Raw genomic sequence first — 24,764 nt, 5'->3', positions numbered from 1 at the left:
AGGCCAAACATGCAAGAGGCAGTTGTGGTATCATTGCCCTGCAACAGCATAGTTTCCCTACTGAATGATGCAGCAAGATGTTGGTTAATACCTGGAGCTGAGGGAGGGTGCAGCACAGCTTCCTTCTCTTGGTCTCGGGAGAAACATTTTAGTTCCTACATGAGGAGACTTCTATATGCTAAAGGATGGCTACAGCTTTGTCTCTCTAGCTGTTACACTGGGCCCTCTCTGATCTGTGTATTGACATCCCAGTACATCAGTCCTTGCAAAAGCACCTTGCTTTCTCATGGCAAGCAAGCAGGCATTGTATGGGGCTTTAGAAAGAGTATGCGGGAATGTGTCCTTTGCCACACCAGTCCTGCAGGGAAATGGAGGCTGTGGTATGTGCTAATAACTGGGATTTGTGAACAGCCCCTGAAGCCTGGGGCAGAGTTTTCACAGAGTTGCACACTTGGCCTGTGGTGGGCCCAGGATAACAGGAAAGACCAAAGGGTAGTGCATGCACTCACGTAGGCAGCGAAGCTCTTGGGTGCAAAGAAGCTTTCTGTTCACTGTCAGTTGCCTACAAGGTCTGTGTCACTGCAGAGAGGAGGAAGCGTTGAGCAGCCACTGGCATTGCTCAGAAGCAGTCAATGAGCTACTCAGACCGAGAGATGATGTTTTCCCCTCTCCAGATTCAGGGCAGGTTCCTCAGGTTCCTCAAGGGAAGCAGGCCAATGGAGCTACTTTCTCATCATGAAACAGTGAGCAATAAGTGCTTTTGGCATGCTGTTTTCCTTGGACAAAAGGCAGCTCTGGTCCAGGCATGGTCTCAGTTACTTCTGTCTGCACCCAGAACACTCTGTCTGTCTCACTCTGCAGCAGTTACCTAGTAAAATCTGATGGCCCTAGCAAGCCATAGTTTAAAATACTGTGATTGTCAGCCAAGCCCTCAGCCATGGCTTCGGGTCTAAGTTTTCTGTGGTAATCTAACAACAACCTTGAACTTTCCAGAAAGGATTGAGAAATATCTGGAAGTTCAGATCTTTTAGTCAGCAGAGTCCTTTGCCGGGCTGCCTTCTCAGCATTGAGTGTCTACTTCTGAGGCAATGTACGTCTAACACAGAGAACCCATGCTTGTTTAAGCATGTAAGAAAGACCTGGCAGCCTCTCACACATGACAGTGAGTCACCCTTCCAGCAGGAGAGAGTGAGTCAGAAAGGGCAGTTAACAAGCTTTATTTATCAGTCTCCTGTTATTTGGCCCAGGAGAATTTTACCCTGAAAAACCCACCCTTGATAATGACAGGCAGAGCTCAGACTTGTGTCATACCACTGCTGGCTTTTTTCCCATAGGCTTTGCGTACCATTTTGTATCAGGAAATTACGGCAGGCTGGCCATTTCCATGAATTTTTCTTTTTAAAGGGATTCTGAACATGCCAGCTATATTGGAATAGCTCGCCTGAGCTAGGATTACCATAATGCCTCTCAGTGATGGAAAGAACCTGGAGTGTTCTGTGCAGCAGCTTTTATGGAGTTCCCATTTGGTTTCTTCTAGGGTTGCTTTGCTCAGAGCCTTAATTGAACACTGCTAGCATGGCCTAGTGTCTTGGCTGGCTTTTGATTGTGTTTCTGCCACTCATAAGCTCCACATAGGGTGTGTCAGGCTTTCCACTGTAAGTGTCTATTTTCAGAAGTTATGTTGCTCTTGTAGAAATCCATGCCAGGCAGAAAGCTGGCAGGAACCATCGCAACTCAGAAATGGAAAAAGAAACTGAGAAAACAATGATCTGCCTGATGATTAAGGAAAATCTGCCCTTGGAAATTTCAGGCTTTGTAGTTGGGAGAGAGATGGCAGTGCAACAAGAGGAGCCATCTAGATGTGGGGTGGCCATAATGTGTAGTTGGGTGTCTTGAGGTATGGAAAGAAGCAAAGTAAGCTCAAGCCCATTCTACTCATGTTGCAGACGGCTTTGGAGCAGTGACCTATAAAGGCAGCACCCATGTAGTAGCAGGACTACAGGGCTCAGCAAGTTCTCTGTGAGCCAGCATGGCAGGACCTGGAGGTCTTGCAGGTTCTTTGTCTCTGATGCCTCCAGTTCAAGACCTGTTCTTCTTGTCCCGTTAGGGGCCAGTGCCTGATATACATGGAAAACCAAGGCAGTCTGAGCCTGCCCATTTTTCTGGTCAAGACAGGCTAAAAGCAGCATTTGACCAGCAAAAACTAGGTTTTGTCCATTTCTGCTTGGACTCACACAGTCATCTTAGTAGTGTTAAGCTCCAGGGGACTAACACTCCTATATGTATTCAGGAATGTAGTGATAGGACAAGGGGTAACAGGTTAAAACTTAAACAGGGGAAATTTAGATTAGATATAAGGAGAAAATTCTTTCCCGTTAGGGTGGTGAGGCACTGGAATAGGTTGCCCAGGGAGGTTGTGAATGCTCCATCCCTGTCAGTGTTCAAGACCAGGTTGGACAAGACCTTGGGTGATATGGTTTAGTGTGAGGTGTCCCTGCCCATGGCAGGGGGGTTGAAACTAGATGATCTTAAGGTCCTTTCCAACCTTAACTGTTGTAGGATTCTGTGATTCTATGAATGTGGCTCTTTGTACTAGTAGCCAAATGGGGACTCACTGGGTGCTGCTGTGGTGAAAAAGATGTCACTATGTATCCTGATCCTGCTAATGTCCCCTCTCTGCCTGGGGGGGATATAGTTTTTAGTCTGTTTTCTTTCCCCTCTCAGACAAAACCTTGACAGAGTTCTGAAGATGCTCCTTATTGCTCCTGTTTCTGTGGCTTGTCTCCTTTGCTTTGTCAAAGCCAAATCTGCAACTAATGACCAACCATCCCTCCAGCCAGGAAGGACCAACAGCAGCTCCTTTGCACAGACAGCTGCCACCATCTCCTCACTTGCTCCACACCTGGCCACGGGTGTGTTGCTTGTGATGCTTTTTTACCTGCAGGTGTGCTGGGAGAAAGAAAGCCGCAGTCAAACTGGAAATGGGACCAGGCAGTGATTTGCAGCAGGAAGAGGCTGTCAGTCTGGATTTCCTTAAGCAAGGCTTCAGATGTCGATGGTATGTGCTCCTGCTCTGGCTGGGCAGGAGCTGGTCAGAGGGAAGGCCAACACAGTTGTGGTAGGCGTCTGCTACAGGTCATCTGGTCAAGAGGACAAAATAGATGAAACCTTCTCTAGACAAGTGGAAGAAGTGTCAGTGTCTCAAGCCCTCACATTTACAGGATATACCAACTGACCTGAAATCTGCTGGGCAGGAAACACAGTAGGGCACAAGCAACCCAGGCTTCTGGAGCGCATCAGGGACAATTCCTTGACACAGGTGCTGTACAGACTGAGTAGGGAGATGCTCTGGTTGATTTGCTACTTGCAAACAAAGGTTTGGATTGTGATGGTCAGTGGCAGTCTTGGAGAGATCAAGAGGTGGTAGAATTTAAGATCATGAGAAAGCAGAAAGAGGTGAGTAGGAGAACAGTGACCCTGGATTCAGGAGAGCAGACTTTGGCTTGTTCAGGGAACTGGGAAGCAGCTTCCCTTGGGATATTGCTGTGAAGAGTAAAAGGACATGGAGTTAGATGATTTTCAAGGACCATCTCCCCAAAGCCCAAGAATGGTCCATACTGTTTTGCAGGAGGCTAAGCAGGCAGTGCATGAGGCCAGCTTTGGTGTACAGAGAACTTCTGACTGAACTCAAAACCTAAGCAGAAAACATGTAATAGGGGGAAGCAGGGACAGCCAGTCAAGGAGCACTGTAGAACTACACAGGCATGCAGGAATGTGATTAAGAAAGCTAAAGCTGGGCTTAATCTGATAATTGGTGATAATGTCAAGAGCTACAGGAAGGGTTTCTACAGGTACATTAGTAGCAAAAGGAAGACCACGAAAATACAGGTGCACTGCTGAATAGGGCAGATGATCTAATGATGAAGGACACACAAAAGTCTGAGGTTCTCAGCATCTTATTCGCCTCAGTCTTTCCTGGTAGAATCTGTTCCCAGGCATCCATGTGTAATAGCAGAGTTTGGAAGAGAGATGTACTACCCACAGCTGAAGAGGGTGATGCTGGGATCACTTAAGTAAACTGGACATATACAACCCATGGGATCAGATGGGATGTAGTCCAGCTAGGCAAAAGAAGAAAAGTCTTCATAGTGAGGGCTGTCAGGCATTAGAACAAGTCTCCCCCAAAGTGTGTGCAATTTCTATTCTTGAAGGCATTCAAACCCCAGTTAGGTGAGGCCTTGATACACCTTCTGTTCCATTAAGCATAAGACTGGATGAGAGTCCTGCAGAAGTCCTTTCCAACTTAATTATTTTTCTACGATTCTCAGTAAGCATCTGAATACAAACTGAAGATCCCCTGGAAATGTGTGCCTTATATTGTGCAACATGGAATGTAGCATGGCCTAAATGCCACACAGACCCCAACTGGCCTGTGAGACATAGAAATCTAAAGAGGGTAATAATGGTGGTACAGGGATTGCAGCTGCCCGAAAGGTCTCTAACCTGTGATTGTGAGGATTAGCTGGGTTAAAACAATGCTTTCTGCTACTTTATTCTAATCTGTCACCCTTTAGGTATGTTGTAGGTGCTCCAGGGCTTCCTGTCCTGAACCTCCTAGTGCTCAAGGTGTTGGTGTCACACTCTCCAAAGACTTCATGTGTCCCTATCAGATAGCTCTCCAAGAGTCCTGGGTAGGCTGAGACCTCTCTGAGACTGTGTTAACATCAATGTGAGCAACTGTGGCAGCTGATAGCAGTGGATCTGTTCTTGTTTCACCCAGGTGGCAGAGGTTACAATAGCAGTAGAGTGCAGTGAAGGTCTTACCTTCACAGATTAGTGACCAGCAGACAAGGTCTGTGAGATCTCTGCGCACATATTCAGATTGCTAGGATGGGCCAGCACCTATGATACTGCATCTTCACAGCTCTTGGTACCTAACCTAGGAGCTTGTACCATACATACCCTCAGTGCACAGTGCAAACGTATCCCAAGAAGATCTTGGTGTTCTTATTATGCTGTTACTTTGTGTCTGAATGGCTGCTGCTTCAGATGTTGCACAGCTGCTCATTCAGCAGGTTCACACCCACAGAAAGGCTACCATAAGTACTTCAGGTTTAATTTAGGTTTAATCAGTGTTTTGGACATTCTTAAATTCACCACTGCTTCAGAAGGCCTGTCTTGGAGACTGCTTAATCCTCTGGAGACTTCCGGTTGGAAGCACGCACAGATATTCCAGGCTTGTAGCAGCAGACAAGCAAGCCACACTTTTCCTTGCTGACTGACTACACGGAGCCACGAATGTCCTGGAGCAAGACTCGAATGTTTCCAAAGCCTCTGTGGGTGCAAAACCCTACAAGAACTAAACCTAACTTTGCATAAAGGATGTCACTTTAAGCAGGACAAAGTTGCATGTGCCTCTTATCAATTAACTAGACAATTTATATAATCTCTTTGAACAGTAGTCCTTCTTGACGTTGAATATGAACTACCGGATGATGAAAGTCCAAACATCAGTCCCATGTATGATATATCAGCAGAAGTTGTGTGACTATGGAAATGTGACAAACCTTGCTAGGAGCATATTCACATTAAAATAATAGGTTTCTGTGCAGTTCTGAGTGTTCATTTCCAAACAGGGCTTGATTGCTGTGTTACTGTCCACTTGGCATAGGTAGAACTATATTCTTTTTTAGTTTTAGACCTTTTCAACGCAGTTTTCCTGCCTGACTATTGTGACTAGAATACCACTCAGGAGGGGACGTTCTCTTCAAAGAAAGGAAAACTGATATAGAACACTGAGGAGAAGGATGGTAGCAAAGCAGAGAAGTCAGGTAAAAATGCAGGAATATACCCTTAATAATAAGAGTTATCTACTGCTTAAATGGGCTTATATGTAATGCAGCTAGCACTGCAAGACAAGAATGGTGTCTGGACTTTTTATTTATTTTTTTTTTAGCAATCACTGAAAGATTCCTTTCAAAATACACATCACTGTACCCAGCAGAGCAAAACAAATTGGCTCTGAGTTTTGGATTTCTCCATAATTTAAAACAGAATAAGCAAAGAAAAAAGGAAGCAGTGGAACAGTAACTCTGTAGTGTAAAAGAACAGAATTCAAAAGTGGTAAGAGGACATTTACAAACACCGTTATCAATGCCCAAACATTGCTCTACCTTTCCAATGAGTCCTGGATGCGAGTCTGTCAGTTACACTGAAGATCAGAAACTTGTCCCCATATTGTATTTTGACGGATATTTTTCTGTGGTTTCATATTCTCATTTGAGGTATTGCCCAAGCCAAGCTCATCCCTGATGAATTAATATCAATGGAGTCACATGCCAGAAGTGTGTCTCCTTCAGCATCCATTAATCTAGGATCAAATTAGTATTTAATTGGTCCAATTTACAGAACTGACCCCTGGCTCTCACACAAGCAACCCAATGCAACAAAATATGGGCATTTCAGAGCTGTCACATCCTTCTCTCCCCTCGCCTTCCCAAGCACCCACAGGCCTTCTCACCCAAATCAGTGAGATACATTCAGGTAAAATATGCCATTTGGCTCAACCTAAATCTTTCCATCATGCTTCTGCTTTTCAGTGAGACCAGCCATCTGTATGTTTTTGTTCGTTTACATCATCCATAAACCTCATCTGGGGGCACAGAGTATGGCTGAAACCCCCAGATTGGGCCCTGCATTAGGGAGCTGTTGCAGAGGCCCTGTGGCTGCAAGGGAGGGGGAGAGAGAGAAGAGTCCATATAGGTGCTGGTATTTTGCCTGAGATCTTCATAGCTCTGAGAACACCAGCAGATTTTGGAGACACAGTGTGCTTACAAGTAGGTCCCAGTTTCTCAGTGTCACCATCTTGGAGGGACAAAGAGGAGCCCCATTGCTTTTGAAGACATATGGGGAAGCCTTTGAAGTCTTCAAGGGAAGACAAGGACCCTGGCTGGGAACAGCAGGTAGATGGCAGCCAGTGGAAGGTACTTTCAGTGCACAGCATGAAGTTATTTTGGTCTCATGAAATGCAGTACCTTTGCTATTTATCCTTGAGTGTCTTTTACTAGCGCTGTGTTTTTTTTTATACTCACACAACTATAGCACCCACTGTAGCAACATCAATAATACTCAATGCAATTGCATTTGTAGTGGTGAGCAGGAGCTGGCCCCCATCAGTGGTAGACTGTTCAGTGATGATGGCAGTGTATCACAGAAAACTCAGTGATTCTTCATTGCTCTCACCTGGAAAAGGAGCAGAAAGAGTAAAATGGAGCTCAAAAAGGCAATTTGAAAAGGCATCCCCATAAAGGCTTAGTGGTTTTGTCAAGGCAATTAAAAATATTTTACAAGTAATGCAGTAGGTTTATAGGAAATATGGAGATCTATGAATGTCAAGAGCTTCTCATCCTTATGAGGCAAAGCTGTTAGTACTGTACTTCTTAGAGTTGCTTCCTGAGGTATCCTGTGCTTAGCAAATTCTTCAGATGGTATTCTAGTTTGGCAAAAGGGAAATTGTGTCCAACAATATGCCATCTTACTCTTTTCAGGAAAGAGGTGATACAGGGAGAGAGCAGATGCAACATACTCAGTTAATATCTACATCAAAGAAATGAGCTGGGCTTTTGGCTGATCTCTGAAAAAGGAAGTTCAATTTGTTCGAGCAGGGCATTTTAACGGTTTTTAAAAATCCTACTTGATAATATTATGCAATAAACAAGGCACACATAGCATCTGGACTTGCATTCTCTGTTAGTAATTGTGCCTGCCTATTCAGAGAGAAAGAAATTCTCTGGCACCAACAAGAGTGATACTTCAGGACTTTGTGAGGATTAGGCCTTGGTTCCCTGTGCTGACATTCTTTCTAAAGGTCAGTTAGCCTTTCCCGTGTCGCCTGTCAAACTCACTGACACTGAGCCCCTTCCCTTTGCTAAAGATGATTCAAGTCTTGGAATATGCTCTTGACTAATGAGCTATTTTGGTTTCAGAGCCAGCTGTTTCTCTGGTGCAAATCGGTGTAGCTCTGACTTGAAGTAAAAGGAGATGACTTCGGCTTTGACAACCCCAGCTGCTTTGCCAGCGTATCTGTTTTGGCAAACCCTCCTAACAGAAACACAGCTTATATCCAAAAGAGAGTGCTTTGAGCAGTAGGTCTGATTCCAGGTCCCTGCACAAAGGGATGCTGTGTGGCAGAAGCTGCTTGGCTGATGGTATGAGGCTTTAGCTGTCATTGCTATGAACATGATTCTTTCGCAATCACAATGGAAAAAGCTAGTCGGACAAATCCATTGAGTGTGTGCCAGGCATGAAGACCTGGCTGTATATTTAAATGCCCCCTACTGTCATTTTCAGTCTGCTTGCTGAAAGATCTGTGGGCTTCTCTGTTCATCAGTAACTCCCTGATGTGAGGTCTCTTGAAAACTTCCCCTTCTCTCGATCTGCCTTCCTCCCAGGCAGGTCTTTCCTCCCTACAGTGCTGATGTCTTTGACAGCTCAACAGCCATGCCTGTCCCACCAGATCACCACCATGCCATCTGCATGGAAGAAGCCTCTCCTTCTGCCCCAAGCTTGCCAAACCTGTGCTTTGCTTGTTTCTTGAATCCAGTCACATTCATCTTTGAGTGGATTCTTCCACCTCATCCTTCCCTTCCTTCATGGTCAAAGAAATGTTTCTCTCAGTCTATGTCTGTGTGTAACAACATGTGAGAGGTGGCCATAAAAGGGTTACTGTATCTCCATTATATAGCTAGATAACTTGGGGCCAGCAATATCTCATGGGTAGCCCAAGGTCATAAAGAAAGTTTGTGTTAGAGCCTGCAATTCAATCCAGTTTTCCTGAATCCCAGACCCTTATCTTAGTCATTAGAGCACTCACAACAGCTCTTTTCTATACTTCTCCTTGCATGTACTAATCAATGTTTTTCCTTCTGTATTTAACAACTTCTGACATGAACTCTTTTTTGTGTACTCATATGCAGTCTGACAAAAACATGTTTTCCCTCTACTGAAGCAATGGAAGCATGTACTTCTGATGACATCTTGGCTTCTTCAGCTAACAGATCCTTAATTATTGAAATCAGCATTGAAACAAGTCCATTCCCATGACATTTATCTGCTGATAAACTGGGATCATGAATATAAAATCCAGGCTTTTTACATCAGTCTGAACATACCAGACATTCTCTAGGTTAGTATTTGGATAAAGCTATCACAGGCAGTTTATGGGGCAAGAGTAGATTTTATACATATGACATATCCTAGTTTTAGCATAGGAATATCTGAAGCATCTATTGGTGACTCATTTGGTGAAATACTGTATCTTGAAGCAAGGAAACCATCTTGCTGATTGTGTTTCTGTGCTTTCTAGTATGTGTCATGGAAAAAATTGGCTGTCATGCCAGACTTTGCCTCTGAGGAAGGTCATATTCCTTCAGCATCTGTTGATTAACACAATACCTGAAACTCCCTTCCTTACTTTTAATTATTAAGCATGATTGAAATCTCTGTGGGTATTTCTAATAGTTGCTGGAATGCTGAGATAGTAGGTATTTACCTGTTCTGGCCTGCTGGGCTGGAAGAACCCAGCAGTAATCATTCTTTTACATTAAGATTCCCATTCTGATGAAGCTTACCCCAGAAGACTCCACAGTTGGAGGGTGCTATATCTGCTAACAGCCTGATGAATGCTGTGCTGCTCTTCCAGACCTCCTTCAGGGTTGGCGAGTTCTTGTCATTTGGGTCTCTCAGGCACCTTTTCTAGCACAAGTAGGATTATGTGACAGCGAAGGGCCAAAGTGACAGTGTTGTGGACAGTGGGAGAGTCTGATGGATCATGGTCCTGTGGTAAATAGCAGGTTGAAAACAATGTATGAGATACTTAGTGGAATTGGATGAGTGAATGGTACCTCCCTAGCCTGGCTTTCTCTCTGGGACTCGCAGGATTTCAGCAATGCTGTTCAAGGTTCATCTGGATTTTAAGAGAATTGGAACCCAGGCCAATGCTGTTTGTGTTACCACTGAGTGAAAAATGGCTTAGAGGGAACCTAAATCAGCAAGTTAGAATTTTATTTCTGGACTGGAAAAAGAACATTTGCCTTGTGATTTCCCAGCTCAAACTTTGTGCGGACATCGCTCAATTTTTCTTCATTATTCCTATAATATAGCTGTGGGATTTACTCTTTGAAAAAAAACTCACAAAACCAAACCCAAACAAAAACCTTTCAGCTCTGTTATTCAGAGGAAAATTTGTTAGCAGGATATATGCGCTTATTACATTAGAATGTTTATTAGTTGCTCATTCATTCCTTAAACTATGACAGGAAGTTTTCTCTTTCTCATCTTTCCTAACCTTGTTCTGCCTGGGAAAGCTGATAAAAATCTCACTTTTAATCTGCAATTTCTCATCCTGTTTTCAGCAGACATGATGGTTGCAAATGAAAGGTGACCACAGAGGGAGTGTCTAAATTGTCATTGCTGTACAGGCTGATGATTCTTAGTCATAGTATATATTGGGAAAGGCTCTTCATAATTTTATATGCCATAAAAATAGTTTGGTTTTGCTCTGAGCCCACTAAACTGCTGTTTCAGCTGGATATTTGTTGCAGCTTGTTTCATTACAAAATGTTTGGTCATCTGGATAGTATTTCTGTAGCATGGATGAGAAGTCACAGTAGTAGCTCTAAAGCTTTATTAGGAAAAAAGTTCTACTGTTACTGCTTAGCATGGGATAGACTGTGAAGGAAAGACAGGATATTTGTTAGAAATGCCAACACTATGATTTTATTATCTTTTGGACATAATTTCTATTCAATGGAATTTCACCTTTCAGTAGGGGCTCTATATATGTAAAATATCATAGGCAAACCATGAACACCCTCTTCTAGCTTTTTCTTCCAAAGGAAATCATATGGTAGTTAAGCTTAACATTTTCTGAAATGCTGAATGCATGTGGGTGTGGAATTGAACATGCTTAGAGGCCTCTGAAATACTTCTACTAACAACCTGCACTGTTGACAACATTGTTGTTTACTGTACTCATTTCAAAAACAATGGTTTTGTGTCATTCTCAGCAATATGCTACAAGCATAACTAACTCATGTAATGAAAACTGGTTCAAAAAGGGACTGAAGACCTCATTGTTCGGTGGAATACATAACCTGCTGACTGTTCTGTTCAATTTGGGCTTCAGACTGTAAACTCCTGGGTCAGGTTTTTTATAATCTTGGTGTGAGCTGACTGATTGAAGCACAGACAATGGAAGGGCAAGCCAAAGGCTCCAGATCTTACTGGCATATTGTTATATCAGACTTCTAATTTTAATTTACTGAAAAAAATACATGTTTATCTCATGAGATAGGGAAGAACAGCTAAAAATTGTGATTTTAATGGTGACAGGTGACAGGGGACAGGTGGCAGTCTGAATCTGCAGTGCCTTGAAACAGAGGGCTAAGAGATGTGAACCAACTTACCCTCTCAGGGTGGTGCTGATTTCCAGACCTGTCCTTCACTCAGACCATCAGTGGTGCAGCTCCTGGTTTCCATTTAAGAGGGTGCACTGTAAAATACAGAAGAGAGAAAAAGCAGAGATTGACATGGCCAAGGTGACAGCATTCCCCCTTTGCACTAATGATGTGGCCTTTTTTTATGAAGAGATGTTGGCAAGCTTTAGTCCTTTAGGGACGGATGCTAATTTGCTTCAGGAGGTGTGAAAGAGACTTTCTATCTTGAGGTGAGAGTAAGGAAGGAAAGGTGTGGCATGCACAGCACTAGAATTTTTCTCCTGAACTTTTTTTTAAATAAAATAAAAATAAATAAATGATGCACTCACTGATACCTAAACTGATTATAAATGTCTCATGTTGAAAACTGTGGCAGATTCACCCTTTTGAAAACTTCACATTTAAACAAAATATTTAAATTGTTTGAGTGATTTTCTTTTCTTTTGTAATTTAGGCTAACTCAAATTACTGGCATGAAACAGCTTGATTTACTCCAAGCATTTTTTATGGCTGCCCTCAAAAAAATGTTAGTCATCTAATTTATTCCAACTAATTCAAACTAGGAAATCTGCCAAATTCTTGAAAATTCTCCAGGGACAGGAAAGGATTATACTGTGACTTTGCTAGTGTTGTTTCTATTTAACCTGTTTCTATTTAGCTTTGAGAAGTGAACAAAAATTTGCAGTACTAACTGATGGTTTCTTTAGCGCTGGGTTAACTTGGGCATACTTGTACTGGGACTCCCTCAGAAGAAAAGCTGGCAATGACACACAGCTCATTGAAAGGACAATTCTTTGATGTCTTTTACGAGCCGAACAGGAGGGAACTAGCCTCACCCACAGGCCAGCCCTTACTTACTCAAGCTGCTTTGCTCTACCATACCTTTTCCTGGTGTTAACGGGTTGTATAAGGAGGACACTGTGTTCCTTTGTCTGCTTCCAGCCTTTCTTCTGTCCTGGCAAAGGCAGAGGGTTATGTCTGGCTGCAGCAATGTTCCCTTTTATCTCCACGGCTTTCAGTTTGAAAGGGGTCCCTGATGGCCAAAGGAGTTGTGACATTATCATACATGAATACCCACTTCTGAGTCTGTGTTGACACACAGACGTTTCGTGGTCTTAAATAACACTTGAGTGGCATATTCTTCTTTGATGCTAGCGCAGTCATTCTGATTATGGCAGACTTCTGCCTATGAAATGCCATTAAAGAGTATGGGACCATTAATACCACCTGGTGACAGCAGGATTTTAAATATCTTGTTCTAATGTAGCTAGGGAACTCTTGTTTAAGAGACTATCTTTTCTCCTAATCCTCTTTATGACATGTTAGGTATAATTTGTAAATGGCCAACACTATCTTAAGTACTTTACATACTTTACAGCATTATTTTTTAACTGCAATGAATTTAGCTTGATGCTAAGTGGATAATCCACCATTGTGCAACTGCTTTTCAAAACTTATTATTCCAAAGTAAAGGAGACTCATACTTACTTTTTTGAATGGCTTCTACAGCTTCCCACTCACTGGTCTGAATTTCTGGCTTACAGTTCCAAATTTTGAAAAAAAAAAGTGGGAACTGTCAGCAAGATGTGTGTTCTGCATTTAAGTGTGCAGATCCATACAGTGTAATGTCCCTGTTTTCTTCCTTTGCATGTGAACATTAACATTTAGTGAAAGCCTCATCTTCAGTCTATATAGAAAATGTGTTTGTTCCTAAGTATCCACACATCAAGCATGCACATAAAAATGGCACTTGTAATGAGGCATTTTCTCATTTCAGTTCAATTCTAGGTACACAGACTGTTGCCTAAATAGGCAGCTAGCTGACTGTTTTTCTGATGGTGACTAGTTCGTTAATGTTTGAACCAACCAGAGAGGTGCAGACAAAAGGAGTTGTGTTTTCACAGGAATATTGTCCCCTGCTTACATCCCCAAGTGATGGAAGGCTTTAGTTATTTGGTGCAGAATATAACCAATGCTTAATTAAAAAAGGTTTCCTCGTAAATGACTTTCCTGAACAGATTATTTTTGTGTCCATTGCATTACTTATCTGGAGGAAGAATTGCTCTTGTGAAGTGATTGCGATTGAGAGAAGCTGTAAAGCAGGCGTAAAAAATCCTAACTGACATGAAAGAAGTGTGAAGGGAACAACTATTCACCACTCCTTATAGCCCAAGAACTCAGAATTGCCAACTGAAATGTTCAGGCCATTTTAAATCTTTTTCACTTGCTACCCAACTGAATTGTGATATACCCCAAACCACTGGGTGTTGTGGATCTTGAAAGCATACACAGATCAAAAACTAGACAAAAAGTCTGCTAGTGTGTATGAGCCTTCAGCTTATGAAATCCTTAAGTTGCAGATTTCTAGAAACTAGGAAGGCATATCTATTTTTACCTTGCTTACGTCCTTCCTAAAAGCACTCGCTGATCAGCCATGCATCTTCAAGTGGTGTGCTGGCTGGGGGAGGTGCTTAGAACAGAATAGCTGCTCAGAGGTCCCAGGGATTTGCTGATGAGAGACTTCCCCGACTGGCGGGGATGTTTCTGCATCTTTGTATTCGATATCCTTGGACTTTCTTGGTGGATTTTCTAACCTACAGTGTGTGTGCTTGCTGCTGTCCTCACATTAAGAATCGTACCAGGCACAGATCCTGGCAAGGTATGTGGGAAGGCCATGGGGTCTCTGACCCTTAGTCAGGAATCGAGGCTCAGCTGCCAAGTGCTGTCTCTGAACAGCAAGGATAAGGTCGTTTGCTAAGCAGGTTTACTACATGGTTTAATAGATGCCAAGACCTTTTCTTCTAAGAATGTTCCTCCCAAAGCTTTTTAAGTGACCATTTATTGATGAACGTCATGAAAGTAATGTCAGGAAATAATTAGCCTAATCTGCGGGAACATTGCAGCTCCTGTACGATTTCCTTTTCCTTGGGTGCCCCCTCGTGTTCATCACTAGTGTAGCCAAATTCATTTGGACTGGCGCAGAAGAAAAAGCAGTATCCACTTGCTATTACCTTATAGGGCTAATCCATTTCGAAATCCTTCGTTTCTCCCTCTATCTAGTATCCCTACGACTTCATCTCCAAAGGATCCGTGTGCAAATTTTCAGGTTGAATGCATAGTTTATGCCTTTTCTTGGACAGTGCAAAACCAAAGGCGGCTTCCTCTGCTTGTGTTTTGTCCCAAGCTATGTGCATTTTCAAACTTCTTGAGAGATTTTATCAATGCTCTTAAGACTTGATTTTAAGAGGAGCAATTCCAGCTGAAATGCTAGAGAGCTGAGGATGCTCTCAGCAGTTGATCAAACCAAGGGATTAAACTTTAGGCCTCTAGCTGAAAATATTTCCCACATGGGCTGGAGCATTGGGAGGCTCTGTAACCAGATGCTTTTGATATGACCAAAAAGCCAGAGAGTCTCTGGCTTTTCTGTCACATGACACTTAAGCATCTGCTTCAAAACATTATATTTATAGAAGAGGATCATCTCTTGTGAAAGTAAGGTAATGTGTCATCAGCTTGCTCTAGTACATTCCCTGCTGTGATGTTCAGCATTTGTGGGAGCAGAGTGGGATTCCCTCACATGCCAGAATGGGATTTGTACAAGCCATCTGCATTCTTCTGAATGTTGTATAAGCAGTGGAAAAAAGAAAAAAAAATAAAAATCTAGTTTTGAAGCAAATGAGAAGAGTTCCTCTCTTTGAAACCTCAACAACTGGATGTCAAACATGCACACACACGGGTGGCTTATATTTGGGGTTTCTGCAGACACAGCAGGAAGGAAATTGGTTGGTGTGGGCTAACAGACATCCTGATTCATCACTTTTTGTCACACTTAGTAATGAGAATAGAAGGTATGAAATATGAGAACAGGTGAAATGGCAAACAGATCCTTTCCTCCCTTTAATAAAAAAAGGCAAATTACTGCAGGGAATGGGGTTTAGTCAATACAATTTTTTAATTGATCAGCTCTTACTCTCAGGCTTCAGACAATTTATGAACGATTATTATTTTGTTAACCTTAGTGAACTGAGTTGCAGCTTATTCATTCAGAACACTGAATATTATTGGTGAAAAAAAGTTTAAACCCTCTTGCAAACAGAAAGAACAAAGATCTCACAGAGGCAGAAAATGACTTAACGTTTTGGCTGGTAGAAAATGATCCTACAGAATGTTTGAAATATTTAAAGGGTATTGTAGAAGAAAGCTTGCATGAGTGGGAGGCAAAAGACTTCAGTCTTCAGTACTGGAAACCCATTTTTTGTCATCAGCACTAATCTCACTTTATACGAAGATAAAAATTAAAACACACTCCCTTCTTCAGTATGGCATTAAATGAGCTTTTTGGCACAACAGCTGTGTGAAACTCTCACTAGGGCCCTCTGCTGCTCACAGAGTGAAAAACTCCAAACTTGTTTGGGACTCCCAGAAAAGGCTTAGAATGCTTAAAACAAGCAAAACACCAATAATCTTGCAAGGGATGTAAAACTTAAGTCCTCAAGGATCAGGACTACATTAGTCTTTACCGATGTGGGCTAAGAAGAGGCTTTTTAATGAGCAGGTATTTTCAAACTGATTGCTGCAGGATATCTTGCATTCATGCTGGCTGCTGGCAGGGGCACGGTATGCAAGGCTGCAGCTTATCTGCGTTGACAGTTGTTAATTAAAAACTTCTGATATTCAAGGGACTTTGCTGAGAAAGAAAATGTATTTATTTCATGAGTTTTCTCCTCTTATTGCTAAAAATATTTTTATCAGGGATATAATTTTCCTCTGGTATTATCCACACAGCGTCTAATTTTGTGAGATCACTTGGCTGCTGTGGCACTCAGTACCTTACCAGCAGCAAGCGGAACTTTAGGAAGGAAACAAACTCCAGAAGCAGAATGAATCTGAGAAACCAAAAGTTCCTATTTTTCACAAATACATCTCTGAGAACAGAAGAGAAAGGACAGTTAAGAAAGCAGCCCAACAGGGTATATAGTGACACGATCTCCATTATGATGTTATTTTCCCTTTGCAGAATCCCAGAACCTGAACATTTTTAGGCATGTGACATAATTTCATGGCTAGGAGATGCTCAGCTTTCTGGACGGACCAATACAGCTTTAGTATGTACCCCAACATGCCTCTAAATGTGCTACAGCAAATGAATTTTATGATATGATAGGCATCACAGAAACATGGTGGGATGGCTCCTATGGCTGGAGTGTTGGAATGGAAGGTTACAGGCTCTTTAGAAAAGACAGGCCTGGCAGGTGGGGAGGGGGAGTTGCTATTTATGTTAGGGATAGGCTGGAGAGTATGGAACTCTGTCTGGGGACAGGTGAGCAGTCCACAGAGAGTTCGTGGGTCAGGGTTAAAGGGAGAACAGCAATGAGAGACATTACTGTGGGGATCTGTTACAGACCGCCTGATCAAGGAGAACCTGCGGATGAAGCACTCTATAGACAGATAGGAAAAGCCTCACGCTCACAGGCCCTTGTTCTCATGAGGGACTTCAACCACCCTGACATCTGTTGGAAGGACGGTACAGCCCGGCACAAGCAATCCAGGAGGTTCCTCGATTGTGTGGAAGACAACTTCCTTCTGCAAGTGATAGAGGAGCCGACAAGGAGAGGTGCCATGCTTGACCTCATGCTCGCCAACACGGAAGGGCTCGTTAGAAATGTGACACTCCAGGGCAGCCTTGGATGCAGCGATCACGAGATGGTCGAGTTCGAGATCCTCAGGACAGTGAGAAGAGCGTGCAGCAAGCTCACTGCCCTGGGCTTCAAGAGAGCAGACTCTGGCCTCTTCAGGAACCTGCTTAGGAAGGTTCCATGGGATATAGCCCTAGAGGGCAGGGGGGGGCCAAGACTCTTGGCTGATATTCAAGCATCACCTGCTACAAGCTCAGGAGTGTCGCATCCCAACCAGAAGGAAGTGCATCAGGAGGGCCAGGAGACCTCCTTGGATGGATAAGGAGCTGCTGAGGAAAATTTGAAGGAAAAAGAGGCTTATAAAAAGTGGAAGCAGGGACAGGCAGCCTGGGAAGAATACAGAGATGTTGTCCGGGAAGCTAGGGGCCAGGTTAGGAAAGCTAAGGCCCAGTTAGAATTAAACTTGTCCAGGAATGTGAAAGATAGCAGGAAGGGATTCTATATCTAAATTGCAAATAAAAGACAGACTAGGGACAACATGAGCCCCCTCAGGAAGCTATCAGGAGAACTGGCTACCCTGTATTTGGAGAAGGCTGAGGTTCTGAATGACTTCTTTGCCTCAGTCTTCACTGGGAAAGGCTCTGACCACACCATCCAAGACTTGGAAGGCAGATGCAGGGACTGTGAAAATGAAGACCTTGGGCCCACTGTAGGAGAGGATCTGGTTCGAGACCGTCTCAAGAACCTGAACATGCACAAGTCCATGGGACTTGATGAAATCCATGGGACCTGATGAAGTCCATTTGTGGGTCCTGAAGGAGCTGGTGAGTGAAGTTGCTAAGCTGCTGGCCATCATATTTGAAAAATCATGGCAGTCAGGTGAAGTTCCCGATGACTGGAAAAAGGGAAATATAACCCCCGTTTTCAAGAAGAGGAAAATGGATGACCCGGGGAATTACAGACCAGTCAGTCTCACCCCTGTGCCTGGCAAAATCTTGGAGCAGATTCTCCTGGAAGGCATGCTATGGCACATGAGAAGCAACAAGGTGCTTGGTGACAGCCAGCATGGCTTCACTAAGGGGAAATCCTGCCTGACCAGTTTGGTGGCCTTCTATGATGGGGCTACAGAACTGATGGACAGGGGTAGAGCAGTTGACTATCTACCTGGACTTGTGTAAAGTGTTCGACACTGTCCCACACGATATCCTTGTCTCTAAATTGGAGAGACATCAATTTGATGGATGGACCACTCGGTGGATAAAGAACTGGCTGGATGGCCACACACAAAGAGTTGTGGTCAATGGCTCAATGTCTGGCTGGAGACCAGTAAGGAGTGGTGTCCCTCAGGGATGAGTGTTGGGACGGGTCTTGTTCAACATCTTTGTCGCTGACATGGACAGTGGGATTGAGTGCGCCCTCAGCAAGTTTGCTGATGACACCAAGCTGTGTGGTTCGGTTGATAATGCTGGAAGAAAGGAATGCCATCCAGAGGGACCCTGACATGCTTGTGAGGTGGGCTGATGCCAACCTCATGAAGTTTAACCATGCCAAGTGCAAGTCCTACACCTGGGTCGGAGCAATCCCAGGAACAGCTACAGGTTGGGCAGAGAAGAAATTCAGAGCAGCCCTGCAGAGAAGGACTTGGGGGTGTTGGTTGATGAAAAAATGAACATGAGCCAGCTTCAGTGTGCGCTCGCAGCCCAGAAAGCCAACTGTATCCTGGGCTGCATCAAAAGGAGCGTGACCAGTAGGTCGAAGGAGGTGATCCTGCCCCTCTACTCTGCTCTCATGAGACCTCACCTGGAGTATTGTGTGCAGTTCTGGTGTTCTCAACATAAAAAGGACATGGAACTGTTGGAACAAGTCCAGAGGAGGGCCACGAGGATGATCAGGGGACTGGAGCACCTCCCGTATGAAGACAGGCTTAGAAAGTTGCGGCTCTTCAGCCTGGAGAAGAGAGGGCTGCGTGGAGACCTCATAGCAGCCTTCCAGTATCTGAAGGGGGCTATAGGGGTGCTGGGGATGGACTATTCATTAGGGACAGTAGTGATAGGACAAGGTATAATGGGTTAAAACTTAAACAGGGGAAGTTTAGATTGGATATAAGGAGGGAGTTCTTTACTGTAAGGGTGGTGAGGCACTGGAATGGGTTGCCCAAGGAAGTTGTGAGTGCTCCATCCCTAGTGGAGTTGAAGGCCTGGTTGGACAGACCCTTGGGTGACACGGTTTAGTGTGAGGTGTCCCTGCCCACGGCAGGGGGGTTGGAAATGGATGATCTTAAGGTCCTTTCCAACCCTAACTATTGTATGATTCTATGATTTTGTACCATGTATCTGGTCAGTTGTAGAGGTCTGTATGTGCTGCTTGGCTGCATCTGAGTTATTTGGTGGGAGATTGATGCTGACAGTGGTGAGTTTCAGAGACTCACAAAATGGTTTGTATGAAAGTTTTTGTTTCTGCATTAATTAACTTGTGTATTTCGAACACCAACAGATGAAAGTCTATGCAAACATCCAGCTACAACACTTTTTCTGCTCAGTTTCCTTCCTATCTGCGGCATGGCCTGCTAATTTATTACATATGGGTTAAGTGCTAAAGTGAGCAGTAACCTTCTTGGATGAAAATTTCAGTTTTTTGATTCAGGAACAAATAACTCAAAAGGTTACAAAGCACCAAACTAATACTACAACATTGGCATGCAGATCTAGAAGTGCTTTACTGAAAGAGATTCATTATGCCTCACAAAACCTCTCACCCATGTATTATAGAATGATTGATGAAAGTTGATGAATTAATCATTTTTTGAAGCATAACAAATGTTATACTTTTGAAATGCAAGTTCAGAGCGCTATAGCCCCAATTTTACTTTCAGGGAACAAAGGAATTGGCATACGGAAGATGAGAACACGAGGCCCACATTTTTCACTGTATGCCATGCATTTTTGCACAACTTTTAATGACTATAGGCTTTACAGGGTGTCAAAAATAATGTACTACACAGCCACAGTGCAAGTTTCATTTGTTAGCAATACTCTTTTCCCCCACAGATCAAACCACCTATACTGGGAGGAATGACAAAGATTGGTAGAAAAGGAAGTGTTATCACCCTTGGTTTAGCATATAGAAACCATGGCATGAATTTAATAAAGTACATAACGTTAGGCAAGAAGCTGATAGTTTAATGAACGAATTCTGGTAAAAATTTGGAGTATCATGTTCTGTCATAAGCACAAGACACATCACTTAGCCTGAAACACCGTGGGCCCCATTTTCCATTTTGCCGAGCTGTGAAGACCGAAGTGTGTGCCCTGGTGCCAGCAGATACTCACCACTGGCAGCACAGCCGTTTAGAACGAAGAATACAAATACAACGATCCTCCTGAGAGCGGAGCCGCAGCGGCTCCTCAGGAAGAACCTCCAGAGCCATCCATGGTTTCTTTCCCCAAGATCTGACTCGCAGAGCGCCTTCCCTCCCCCTCAGCCAGTCCGCAAGAGCTCAGCGATGCCCTTACAGGCCCCAGCGCCCGGGCCGCAGGAGGCGGTTCGGTAACAGCCATGCCTGCCCCAAGGGGAAAGGAAGGGCCTAACGGGCCAGGCCTCCCCGTGAGTCCTCTAATCGCTCCGAGCCTTCTGACCCCCGGTGCGGTGCGGAGTCTCGCCTCGTTCACCGGACTGCTCCCATCAGTTACGTTCGGACTGCGGGAATGCAGACACAGTCTGCAGTCGTTCAACGGGAGATGGAGAAGGGAACTCCAAAGCCCACAGAGGAACCGCAGCCGCCCTCCACACGCTAGAAGCATTGTCCCACACAGCCAGCCAGCCAACCCACCCGCCCGCCTCTCCCCCACCGGAGGTGAAGGCGCGGCTGCTCAGACGGGTGGGGAGCGGCAGACGAAGTCTCGCGAGAGCGGACGACGGCTGCCACAGCCGCGCTCCTCCCCCTGCCGGTCCCGGAGTGTGAGGCCTTCGCCGAGGCCGGGTTACCGCGCGTCGTGCCGGCCGGGCGCTGGTAGCGGCGGGGAGGCGCCGTTGGTAGCGGCGCGGCCGGGGTCCGGCCTCGGCCTAGAGGCGCTGGGCAAGATGCCGGGCGGCCGGGTGTGCGCCGCCTGCGGCTGCTCAGAGATCGAGGTGGACGCGGCGCGCGGGGATGCTGTGTGCACGGGCTGCGGCTCGGTGCTGGAGGACAACATCATCGTCTCCGAGGTGCAGTTCGTGGAGAACAGCGGCGGCGGCTCCTCCGCCGTGGGACAGTTCGTGTCGCTGGACGGTGAGAGCCGGGGGGGGGCGGGGTGGGGCGCACCGGGCAGGGGGGTGGGGAGAGGCTGCTGGGAGAGGGTAGAGGGCAATGTATGTAGGGAGGATGTTGGGGATAGGGGCGAGAGTGGTGGGGGACGGGACAGTGCATGAGGGAGACGGATGCTGTAAGGGGTATGAAGGACAGGGACAGTGCATGAGGGAGACGGATGCTGTAAGGGGTATGAAGGACAGGGACAGTGCATGAGGGAGACGGATTCTGTAAGGGGTATGAAGGACAGGGACAGTGCAGCGGGGTGAGGGTGCTGTCGGCTATTGGGGACAGGGACAAGGCACGAGGGTGCTGAGCCGGAGGGTGAGGCTATGGGGATGGTGCATGGGGTAAGGTGCTGAGGGGTAAGGATAGTGCATAGAGAAAAAGGTGCTGTGTAAAGGGATTGGTGCATGGGTGATAGAGTGTTGTGCAAAAGTGTGTGGGGGACAAGAGTGTTGTGCAAAGGAGTGTCAAGGATGGTGGAACTAAGTTCCTTTAAGGGACCCTTCCCCTTTTGTGCATGTGGGATAGTGCTGCACGAAGTGGAAATAGGACAGTCAGTGCATGGTAGGGGAGGACAGTGTGCTGTGCAAGGTGAGGCAGGAACTGGGTTGGGAGGAGTCTGGGATGACTGAGGAAAAAGATGGGAGAGATGCTTTAGGTGATGGGAGGAGGTGCATGAGGGACTGGAGCTCTGCCTGCTTTGGGGGGGGGGGGTGGTATATGAGAGAAGGCTTTGGGCTCTGTATGGAGAGACTGGGGAAATATATAAAATTATTTGGAGTAGAGGCCAGGAGAGTTGGGTAGAGGGAGTATGTGGAAGCACAGGGGTGGGGTGGTGGAGAAGGAGGCTGGAAGGGTCAAGAGGCGTCTTCTGTAAATAGGTAGGTAGGGGTGTTTGTGTGAATGCCCTGGAGGATAAGGCCTGTGTGCCTGGAAGAAGGCCATGTGAAGTGGGCATTGGGTTTGGAAGGGGAGAGAAGGAAAACTGATGTGGGCACTGTATATAAGGAGAAAGAAGCATAAAGAAGAAACGGGAAGGAACTTAGCAGTGAAACAAGGGGGACTGATGGATTGTATGGCTGTGGTGAAGACAGAAGAGTTGTGATGGGGAGGGCAGCACTAGATTTTGGAGTTCAGGAGTTTATTGTAGACTAGGCTTTGTCTGGGTCTTCCAACTCAAGGTGCTGGTGTTATTTTATTTTATTTTTATAGCTTATGAGCAGCTCTTGTAGCCTCCACATCACCACAGGAAAAGTGAAGGGTACATTTTTAAGGGCTTGTACTACTTTTTACCTCCCACCCAAAACTACGCAGGACAGATGGCGTGCAAGCTAGACTACATTTTGGGATGCCTTTACCCTACAAAAAAAAAAAAATAAAAGGAAAAGGAAAAGAGAGAGCTGCACCATACTCTGGCTTTTTCTTCTTCTAGATGAATTGCATGGTACTTTCCTAAGTTCCTTTAAGGAACCCTTTCCCTTCTGTGCAAGTCCTGAGATGCTGCTGTTGGCTAATATTCTTTTTATGGATAGTGCAGTAATTCTTGGATTTTGTATAGCTAGATAGTTGCCTTACTATACAAAAAAACAATTCTAGCACCCACGGAGACAGATAAGCTCAGTGGGGATAGGTGGGTGTGTAAAAGTGGAAATGGGAGCACACTCTAGCATGCTTATACTGGCTTTATCTGGCTGCACAAGGTGTGGTTGCAGGGGCTTCACCGTGTGTGGAAATCTTCCTACTCTGATTTTCTAGCAAGTCCCCATTTGCATTAATGTATGTATTTTGGTGAAGTGTTGTTTGTGGAAACAATAGAGCAGGACTTTCGAAACAACACTTTGTAAATTTACTAAGTTACTGCAAGGGCTAGTGCAGGTACTGTTTCACAGTAAACATTTTAAGGAAGTTTGGATACGGGTTGTTTGTGGTGGTATAATTCTTTATGTTTGAAAACAGATGCTTCTGTTGTGAATATTTTTTTTTGCTTGACTTGATCTGAGTGATGCAAGCCAATTTGAAAAGATGTATTTGTGCTGTGATAACAGTGTCTTCATGATCTGTGCTTGTCCATTATGCTTGTATGACACTGATTTAAGTCCTTGGGAATGGGGAGAAAAGTCTTTTCTTGTGTAAGCAAGGCAGAGTTTGTATCTCTGAATGTTGTGCTGGGTAGAGAATTTCTGACAGAATTTATATTGTCAAAAAACATGTACTCGCTGAAAGCATTTTCTGGTAAGCCATAGTTTTCAGTGACTTCTGATTGTGTAAGCAGGTTCCCATCAAAGTTAACTCTTTTTAACATCTTTTCCTGTCCTCTGTTAGCTCTTCAGGTCTATGGCTCTGAGGGATCCCCTGTGTATGAAATACCTTGGGCTCAGGTTCCTCAGACTGCAGTCTGGTGATCACAGGCAGCCCTAATGTGTGGAGCGTTTGCAGTGTCAGAGGTGCTCAGGCTACTGTTTCTGAGACCATGGCTGTTGGTCAGTAGGGCTGTGTGACTTGGAGACTTTTGTCTAGGTTTTGCAAAGTATGAGGGCTGTCAGGTTCTCTGTTGCACAGGTGGGAGTTGAATAGGAGTCTTGGTGTTTGTGGAGTTCAGAGCCCCTGGATGTGCAACAAGATTCCCAAACCCCCCAAGATACACGAGGGCTTCTGTTTGTGTGTTTATATATGTCAAATAGTTATAGATCCCTTTCTTCATAATTTAATCTTCATAAAGAAGCAAAAGAGAATGGAAAGCACTGAAGTCAACTGTTACTGACTTCTCTTTGGTACATCTAGCGAAATATTTTATTTTCCCAAGCAGCCTGTTAAGGATGCAGAATCTTGCATTTGTTTGCTGAAGGAGGAAGAAAGTCCTGCACTTTTCTGTTTTAATACAAAGTTGCCTGTCTAGGGCATGCCAGGTCCTTGCTAGTAAGCCCAGCAACCCCACTATAAACCATGGGAAATCCCTTCTTTTGTTCCTTCAGGGCTGGAGGAAGGTGTAAGGTCACAGTTAAGTGTTCCCAGGCAGTATTTACATTTAGTTGTCAATGTGTCTAGTGTAGGAAGCCACAGTCTCACCACTGATGCCTTTCATTCAGAAGTTTGGTATAGCCAGTGTTTTCCAAAGCAGGTGTGTGAGTCTGTTTCTTTCCATTGTTTTGACAGGTCTAACAGCTGAGCATTGGTGTGCTGAGAAAGCATGGCTTGTGCTTGAAACTGAGTGAGAGGCTTAGGTTTGCTGATGCATGAAAGTCTGAGGAAATGCAGGCTAGTTCAGTCTGTTGGGCAGAGGGTAGAAGCTGTGAAGGACAGAACAGGAGGCTGTAGAGGTAAATTTGGGTGAAGTATTTTTTT

At 44.7% G+C, this 24,764-nt stretch overlaps 1 protein-coding gene and 1 long non-coding RNA gene across 4 annotated transcripts in view; one reads left to right on the top strand and one right to left on the bottom strand.

Moving 5' to 3' along the window:
* Window positions 1-9,642: 9,642 nt before the first annotated feature.
* Window positions 9,643-13,060, bottom strand: LOC134169833 (uncharacterized). The gene is made up of 3 exons (XR_009967020.1): window positions 12,984-13,060; window positions 12,378-12,528; window positions 9,643-9,835 (listed from the first exon to the last, which is right to left on the bottom strand). It is a non-coding gene; the product is annotated as an uncharacterized LOC134169833 (long non-coding RNA).
* A 7,936-nt stretch (window positions 13,061-20,996) lies between these two features.
* BRF1 (BRF1 RNA polymerase III transcription initiation factor subunit) overlaps window positions 20,997-24,764 on the top strand; it is a 178,415-nt gene continuing 174,647 nt past the window's right edge. For 2 of the 3 annotated variants that reach the window (XM_062630701.1, XM_062630699.1), the window contains exon 1: window positions 20,997-21,398. In XM_062630701.1, the coding sequence (XP_062486685.1) occupies window positions 21,212-21,398 (187 nt within the window). In that variant the 5' untranslated portion in view covers window positions 20,997-21,211. The remainder of the gene's footprint in view (window positions 21,399-24,764) is intronic. The other variant, XM_062630700.1, reaches the window with a different exon arrangement.

This window comes from Pezoporus occidentalis, unplaced genomic scaffold, assembly GCF_034315485.1.
Source record: "Pezoporus occidentalis ecotype Australia unplaced genomic scaffold, CSIRO_AGI_Poc_V1 ctg36, whole genome shotgun sequence".
In the NCBI taxonomy this organism is placed as follows: domain Eukaryota; kingdom Metazoa; phylum Chordata; class Aves; order Psittaciformes; family Psittacidae; genus Pezoporus; species Pezoporus occidentalis.
This window is presented reverse-complemented; position numbering and strand designations above follow the sequence as displayed.